This window comes from Anopheles cruzii, chromosome 3 (genome assembly GCF_943734635.1).
Source record: "Anopheles cruzii chromosome 3, idAnoCruzAS_RS32_06, whole genome shotgun sequence".
Taxonomy (NCBI): domain Eukaryota; kingdom Metazoa; phylum Arthropoda; class Insecta; order Diptera; family Culicidae; genus Anopheles; species Anopheles cruzii.
Window position 1 is genome coordinate 38,124,005 of NC_069145.1, and position 8,862 is coordinate 38,132,866.

Here is an 8,862-nt window from a genome sequence, read left to right on the forward strand (position 1 = left end):
GTCATCCACGGAAAGGACGTTACTGCATGATAATACTTTTTCTCGGTAATATCTTTAGACCTCCCCATTCCGGCTGGCTCAGGCTGCCTCCGATTGGTCCGATAAGCGAATGAAGCGGTTCGATTCCCCATCAACGCAGGGATCGGGGACTTATCGCAACGTTCGCTGACTGTGGCGATTTACGCTCTGCGAGGCACGAATCTAAGACACGCGGCACCTCTGCCGTGTGCAACACCGCACGCAGGGCGCAGTATCAAAATTAGTCGTTCGGTGTGCGGGTGTCTTCTAGAACACACTCCCTCCTCCGCGGTCTACCAAAAAGGTTTGGCCCAGATCGCGCAAAATTTTACTACGAGCGACTCAGAGGCACTGGGCGTCCGGTGGACGGACAGTGGAACAAGTTATATTGAATATTACGTAAAGAAAGGTGTTCCCGGTGCGATAAGCGACCGCCCCACTGTTGTTACAGGTGGTGAGCGAGAGTTGATTTTATTGCCCACCTCGGCAGTCAGTCACTATTACGGATTGTTGTGGATTAAATGTGCGAATGCTTCTACTTAAAGCGAACCATTTAGACCGTTGGCGCGCCACGTGGTGCAGCACGGGTTGATAAACATTTCGTTAGCACGGTTTCGGTGCTTTCCATACTCAAAATGGGGCCTTCCATTATCTTTGTTTTTCGCTTCCCCGGTGAACTGTGTGTTTTTGATCGCGATACCGGCACTGTGGTTTGGTTCTTTGGAATGGATTCAATTAACGGTGATAGGATCTTTGCTGCTGACATGCATTCGATGCGCATCCGAGCGAACGAACGCTACAGATGGTTTGTGACGCAATGTGACGAGAGTATTTAAACAGACCGATTGTTGAATTTCGAGAGGAAAATACGGGCAAAAGGCCTTGTTTTGAATCATCCTGAGTACTCGTCACAATGCGGCCCTGTTTTTTTAAACACGCGACCCATGAAAACCCACACGCGATTGGGTTTTTCGTCCTTATGCGGGAATAGTGTGTTTCTTGTCCGAAATACGTTTCAATGGAAATGTACAACCTCTAATTGAATGTCTAATTGTGGTTACTTCTGCGCGGAATGGACAACTAGCCTAGTTCCGCGCGATGCAGCAGCCATCAAATATTAATCTTGCCACATCGCACGCGATAACTTCTTCCAAAGGCTCACCAATTGGATCGCCCTTCGTTTCTAGCTCAATGGGCACGCATGGACACGCCTAATCGCCGCGTTCGATTGGTTCGATCGGCAATGGACATTTAAAAAACTGTCACACAACAATTAACAATAAGAGCGGTGGCGTCTATCGGCGCTGAAGGCACCACCGATAATAACCGATAACTGGGGCCTGCGGTCAGGAAGTGTGGCTGTAGTGTTTATAGGCCCATTCGGTGCTCGTTAACTGGAACGCTCTCGGTAACTCCGTTATTACAAGGGAAGCGCCTCCAGTCGTACGCTGTCGGTCACCAGAAATTGGAAGGAAAGCGGTTCGGTAATCCTATTACCGTTCGCGGGGTGTCTCCTGGAGGAACTCGATACGTCTCTCGTCCGGCGGAACCGAAATATCGAATATCGGGAGTTCACGGGATTCCCAACATTCGGTCACCAAACAGGATTTATGAATTCATCGGTCACTACACCCCAAGTCCCGGTGCTGCGACTAATGGACTCATAATTGGCCATCTTGTGTGCGTCTGTCGGCGCACAGTAACGGACGCTGACGAGGCAGATTCGTGTGGACCACCACGGCGGTCCACCAATCAATCAGGGCACACGCACACGACCGCAAGGCCAACTGGCCCGCCTCTGTCGCTGCGTCCGCTGGCAAGTGTGCGTCAAGGGTGCCCGGTGTGCGCTTGGCGACCGGCCAGTATAAAAAGCGCACACTTGGCAACCCGATTTCGCAGTCTGTGTTGTGCTGGGCGTCCGCTGGGTGTGCCTCTAATCGGTTCTGTTGCTGCTAGCCGCCGTGTGTCCGTGATTGCGCTAGTGTAAGTGTGTGGCTCCTGTTACAGATCACTTGATCGGCGTGATGAATTAAGCGACGAGACCGGCTGTTGGACCGGGCTGTTGCCGGAGGTCATCTCATCTGAGAGAGGCAAACCGGAAAAACGAAAGGATAAATCTTGTTCTAGGTTAAGTTCAGGGGCGGTGATCGATCGCTGAAGGGACCTTCCGGTTAACCCGGACACTTGGATTAGATCTGAAACTGTTTCTCCTGGAGTTCGGGAGATTCCACGATGAAGGATTGCTGTTTCGGACAAGCTATTTCGTGACAAGCTATGCTGGCTGCATTCAGTGCGCGCCAAGTTCCTTCTCTCACCTACCGGTTTCTCTCAAGGTATCGCAATTCAATGTCAGGTACCTTGCCGCAGCCTTAACGAGCGCGATGGGTGAGGCGAATGGTGGCTACATTCACCGGAGTAGCCCCCGATGTAGGGTGTTGTTCCGAAAACCACCGCCGCGGCCAGGGTCGTGTAGTATTTTGCGAGCCGGCGGATGAACTGATCGATCGCGCGTGTGGGAACGCGTGTGTCGGAGAGCTTTTCACCTTTCGGGCTTACGCAACGGCAGGTTCGGGGCAAAGAGTAAAAAAAACTGAAACGCGCGCGAGCTGACACCGAGTTGATCGGTGAACCTCTGAATACGGATCCGTTCGGCGGTTGATTCCTCGAGTCCTTCGGTCTTTCTTATTTCGGACGGTTTCAAGATTTCGATTTTGATGTTAGATTTTTGGCCTACGACACGCCGCTAGCTTTGTGCCAACTCACAGGGGCGAATGGGCGATAATCAAGTGCGCGTTCCCTGTGAACTGCTGAAGATCGGCGATGTCTGTTAATTGTTTGCACGTCAAGATAAACCGACCGATTCCTAACGACATTAGCCCTACTATTGTCATTGATAAAGATAACAAGCCCACAACGCTCGCTCCACGTTCCTACCGCGGTCCTCCATCATTAGAGTCTCGTCACGTGTCTTGTTAGGTGAATATCGCCTGCTGGTGGGTAATTAAAATTCTTGAAATATTACGACACTCCGGTTGGGTTCATTGATTGAGCGTTCCGCTTTCAGCGGGATTACCTCTCTTCGTGGAGGATGGTACAACACATCCCAACGAGCGTTGCCGGCACGTCCGCGGCACAAGCACGTGTACGTGTCTCACTCGATCTTGTTCCAGTTAGGGGCTAACAAGCCTGTGCGTCCCGGTGTGCTGGCCGGAAATTCCGGCCATCCGACCAGAAATCCCCAGTTCCCCCTGGCATATAATGCCGCACGGCAATCGATGCAGCCATCCGATGGCTATCGCCCGGGCGCGATAATGTTTCGCCGGTGACCTGGGGTTGTTGTTGCGGTCCAGCTCGGGTACCGAGCTCAGTTTGTAACGACCCGCGGACACGGCAACAACGGTTTACCGCGCGTCGCCGACCTAGCCGGGAGATTACCGATCGGACCGGTGCGGACACTAGTAGCTTCCGAGCAGAAATTAATCAACCCGTGCGCCGCCTACTGGGACCGTTCTTCGTACTGGCCGTTGTTTGCATCTGTTTTGCATGTTAGATAGGTACGTGAATTCTTCGTCTTTGGATGTCTTCTTCACACTGCTTTGTGCCCGTCATCGTCTAATTATTGTTTATAGCGCACCGTTGTTTACCGAGCGCCGTGTACCAAGTGTTGGTGTCTTATTTTTTATGCGTTCTGATATGTGCTCGGTTGCTGGTGCGGATCAAGCATATGTTTCCCTTTCGCCACTGCGCGACGGTGCGATGGCACAGAAACCTACTTTGATCGATCCCGCGTACGGTTTGCAAATTAGCGACGATACTCAAATGTTAATACTTTATTGTTGCCATCGCTAAGCGGCTTCCTCAAGCTCACTTATCGCGGTTCCAGTCAGTCACTGCTGGATTTTCGTCCTAGTTTTGTCAATGGTTCCCTCAAAAGGGTTCGCCTAGTCCCGTTACATATTATCTACTTAAGCCTGAAGCACTTGCACTTGACCCAACAAACGTTCCGTCGCGGTTCCGGTTTTGTAAGGGGAGCGCAGGTTTAGACTCTGCCGCTGTTTGTTTAAGTGATCCACCGAGTGGTTAATCGAGTGCAGTCTGGCCCGCACAACGTTACACTAGCGATCTGGCCAAATAAGTTGGCTGGTTTGTGGTGAACTTGTTAGGTTTCCAATCGCGAGAACTTGCTCCGAAAAGAGTTGTACTTCTGAAAGCGTTATTCAAACAACGTCTGCCATGAACCGTTAACAACAACAGAGGGAGTTGCGTGTTTCCACTCGCACGTTGCGAAATTTTGCAACGATGGTGACCTTTACCTCACTCGACGAGTGTTGGGGTATTTTGCCAAATACACTGTGATGCGTATGGGTTGTAAATGCAAATGCAGTCACTAAACTTAAGCGGCCCCGGCGGGGGGTTTCGAGTATCTGTGGTTGGAAACCAAGATCAGCCGCACACGAAGGCTCACCACAAGATATCGACGACGGGAATCACGCGCTTTTGAAAAATCCCCATCGTACACCATCTCCAGGGTTGCTGGTGGTGGCTGTCAACAAACTTTGTCCGCTAACCGAATCCGAAGCCACTTTCTAGCGGAGCCACGACGCACACAACGGCATTGACGTGCTGCAACATTTTTGAAAGTGGCGAGCGTTATGAATATTCCGATGCGAAGAAGTTTGCAAAGTTCGACCGCCCGGGTGTTTGGTTGCACGTGTCGCTGCACGGCTGATGCGTAGTAATTGCTCCGTAAAGGGTGGTGGCAGCAGGGAAGGATTTAGGAATCAAAATGATAGGACGCCGGGCGGAAACCGTACTGCTCGGGTTAGGCGTCGCTCATTCATCAGCTACTTATACCTTCCTGCCCTTAGGTCGTGCATGTGCAGAAAGCTCGCAGCCAGTAAGCGAAGATGACGACGGTTTGGATTACGGGAGTGGCGCTGTGGTTGTCCCTGCTGCTGCTGCTGCTTGGTTCCGGAACCACCAACGCCCAGACCACGATCGGTGCCACGATCGTGCTGGATCCACAAGACATAACGGTGGTCGTTGGTGAGAGGAACGAATTTGTGGCCAAAGTGCGTGGAGCCTTGGCGCAAACGGCGACACTTAACTTTTCCACCGAACATGCCGACCTGGTGGAAGTTTCACCGCGCAGCTTCGCTATCAACGCCCCGGCCGGTGGGTACATCGATCAGGACTACGAGATCTCACTGTACGGCATATCGCCCGGACAGTTCGATCTGGTGGCAGAGGTACTGCCGAAGGGTTTGATTGACGATGCGATCGCCTTCATCCGGGTTACGGTGGCCAACTCAAAGGCCATCATCGTGATCTCGGACGTGATCGGGTGGATCTACTTTGCCGCCTGGACCGTCTCCTTCTGGCCGCAGATGATCATCAACTATCGGCGCAAAAGTGTCATCGGGCTATCGTTCGACTTTCTCGCCCTGAACGTGGTCGGTCACTCGGTGTACGCGGCATTCAACTTGGCCCTGTTCTGGAGCGGCTACATCGAGAACGAGTACTTCGATCGGAATCCTCGCGGGTTGAACCCGGTGTTACCGAATGATGTGGCCTTCTCGATACACGCTACGATCGCCACGATACTGACACTCGGGCAGTGCTTTATCTATGAGGTAAGATTCCGACACATGTGTCTAGATGGTGAAAAAAGGAGCTGCTGCTTGTTCAACACACTCGTTCTGACGATTCTTTGTAGCGTGGGGATCAAAAAATTTCCCGTTATGCATGGGGAATCCTAGGAATTTTCGTGATCGTGGTTATCGTCGCCGGCATACTCGTTGGCACGGACACATTCCACTGGTTGGATTTCCTGTACGTTCTCAGCTACATCAAGCTCTCGGTCACGCTCATCAAATACATACCGCAGGCGGTTCTAAACTTCCAGCGCAAGAGTACCGTTGGGTGGAGCATCGAAAATGTGCTTCTAGATTTTACCGGCGGCACGTTGAGCATGCTGCAGATGCTCCTGAATGGGTACAACTACGGTAAGACGCCGGGCTGCCTTGTACCACGTCGAGCGAAACTCTTACGGTTCGAAATTTTTGGGTTTTTTGTTTTCAGATGATTGGGGGTCCATCTTTGGAGACCCAACCAAGTTTGGGCTCGGTCTGTTTTCGGTGCTGTTCGATATTCTCTTCATTGTGCAACATTACGTCCTGTACAGGTATGCAGTTACCCCCGTTGGGCGCAGAAGAACCTACACCTTACCGTACCAAAACCTATTTACACAGTTTCACCACAATAATAATACTTTTCTTTTTTATCGCGACCATAATACACGATACACTCCTTTTACAGAACACCGAAAAAACGGATCGATCCGATCGAATCTAACCTAGAAACATTGCTCAAACAACCGCATGCCATTGCCACCAGCACTGACACCGAATAACAACAGTAACAAAACCAAAACCACCAACAACCGTAACCCTAGCCCATAAGCAATACACCAAGCAACACTTGCTCACAACACTTACTCAGCATGAACACACTGGTGTGCACAATTCGCCTTGATTAAACCTCTGCTCGGCGGTACTCGACGGTAAAAACTTGGCGCTAACTTACGATTTGATTGCATTTCAGAAATCGTGCTGACGGCAAAACTCTGCAAGAGGACTCTTCCGCTACCAACACCACCAACGGCGGCAGCAACGATAGTCTTCCGTAGAGCTTTGGCACCGAAGAAACGCCGTCTCAAGCCTGTCCGAAACGCGATCTGTGCGTAGTTTCTTAAGACGCTAGATTTAAGGCTTAGTTTTAAATAGGCCATCATAGGCTGCTAATGTCAGGCCAAAGGTCCCGGCACGTGGCGGTGGAAGCGACTGAATGTAGAAAAGTATAAACGAAAAATGAAAATTGACGTTCATGTTTTAGTTTGAAGATCGATAGCCCGTTGGCCAGACGCCGCTCGTTTGTGTTGACTTATTGTTGCCATGTTAGTAGCTGATAGAAAAGAGAGAGAGTAGTTCGTTACGAACAATAGATACAACGAAAATACAACTTTATATTTGCTATGCGAAACTACATATGTTATTTATTTGTCGTATCTTTCTAACTTTAAAAAGACAACACGTTTTCAAACATTTGTATTAATGTTACTCTATTATGTTTCTACTTTCAGCAGCAATATATGTTGTCCTCCTGGCGTCAGTGGGTAAGAAAATTGGTTTTCAAAACATGAAACAATAGTGATTCGCTTTTATTTTCGTTGTAGCATCAACGAATGGGCAAAACAATGCTACGCTTCGGCTGCAAATCGTTCCACAGGACGTTACCGTAATTGTTGGCGCAAAACAGAATGTTACGGTCCGGCTGGTGGGGGTGCTATCGCAGACTGCGACCGTTAACTTCACCCAAACGAATGCTACGGAAGGAAATGATTATGTTAAATTGGTACCACCGACACTCGGTTTCGATCCTCCTCCATCCCATTTCGTCAATCAGACCGAGCGAATTTCGTTGGTCGGACTGCGTGCTGGTATATTTGATTTGCTGGCACATTTTTCGCCCCCAACCGAATTGCTGGATGCAACCCAGGCATTCGTACGGGTCACGGTTGCCAAATCGGGGAAATGGATCGTGGTGTCGTCCGTCATCGGCTGGCAGTACTTCCTCGCCTGGACGTGGTCCTTCTGGCCGCAGATTTGGGAGAACCGTGCACGGGCCAGTGTAGTTGGATTATCTTTCGACTATCTTGCGTTAAACTTTGTAGGGCACTCGATGTATGCTGCGTTTAACTGTGCCCTATTTTGGAGCGATTCTGTACAGGAAGAGTACCTACGACGCAATCCGCGTGGTTTGATTCCTGTGTTAGCCAATGATGTGGCATTTTCCCTTCACGCCGTATTCGCTACCACGCTAATCATAGGGCAGTGTTTCTTCTACGAGCGAGGCCAGCAGAAGGTGTCGTACGTCGCCCGGTCCCTGATGACCCTGTTTGGGCTGGTTGCACTCATATCTGGGGTGCTGGTCACAACCGGAACATACCATTGGTTGGACTTTTTCTACAATCTTAGCTACATCAAACTAGCAATTACACTGCTAAAGTACATTCCTCAAGCCGTTCTCAACTACCGCCGAAAGACTACCGTTGGTTGGAGTATAGGTAATGTTCTGTTTGACTTTACCGGTGGCTCCTTGAGCATGATTCAAATGCTGATCAATGGCTACAACTATGGTACGTCTCAGCCGTTATGCTAAAAAAGCCAAGAAGCATAATTGCTTCATTGACGTTATGTTCATTTTTTCAGACGATTGGGATTCCATATTTGGCGATGGGGCCAAATTTGGACTCGGCCTGTTCTCCGTACTATTCGATGTGCTATTCATAGTCCAGCATTACGTTCTGTACAGGTGCGTACTTTCACTTCAAACTAGTGGGTGTTATTCTTACGTATACTATTATTTTTAGAAATTCCAACTATATTGAACTACAAGGAGAAAATTATCCGGGCCCGGGAAGCGTCACTACTTCACCTCGTCAGAGTGTATCGGCTTAAAAGACGAAATGACAGTATCTTACCATTTTTACACGTTTGGGAGTGATGGTGGGTGATAGCATCGAGGATTGCTAGTGAACCAACTGTGTACTGAGGAGACTTCAGTAATCGAATAAATGTATCATATTGAAGGTTGGAATCTACCTCGAATGAGGATGTGTATGTAAGATGAAGTGATTCGTTGATTGGCGGGCCAGCAATGAGTTGCTGGTAGTGTTAACAACGGATGTAGCCAAAAACCTAAACTCAATCCTAATATTATCTTTGAAACAATAAACAGTTTAAACCAATAAAACGATTTTGCTGTGATTTCTATTTACGCACG

General features: G+C 49.5%; 2 protein-coding genes across 2 annotated transcripts; both read left to right on the forward strand.

Annotated features, from left to right (window-relative positions):
* Nucleotides 1–4,994: 4,994 nt before the first annotated feature.
* LOC128270344 (cystinosin homolog) lies at nucleotides 4,995–7,050 on the forward strand (the record flags this gene model as incomplete). The annotated part of the gene is made up of 5 exons (XM_053007743.1): nucleotides 4,995–5,651; nucleotides 5,735–6,023; nucleotides 6,100–6,202; nucleotides 6,337–6,532; nucleotides 6,622–7,050. Coding segments are annotated over 4 exons (1,143 nt in total), but the record flags the coding sequence as incomplete, so codon positions are not given.
* A 118-nt stretch (nucleotides 7,051–7,168) lies between these two features.
* On the forward strand, nucleotides 7,169–8,537 carry LOC128270346 (cystinosin homolog). The gene is made up of 4 exons (XM_053007745.1): nucleotides 7,169–7,184; nucleotides 7,253–8,215; nucleotides 8,289–8,391; nucleotides 8,450–8,537. The coding sequence occupies exons 1-4, from the start codon at nucleotides 7,169–7,171 to the stop codon at nucleotides 8,535–8,537; spliced, it is 1,170 nt and encodes a 389-aa protein (XP_052863705.1).
* The last annotated feature ends 325 nt before the right edge of the window (nucleotides 8,538–8,862 follow it).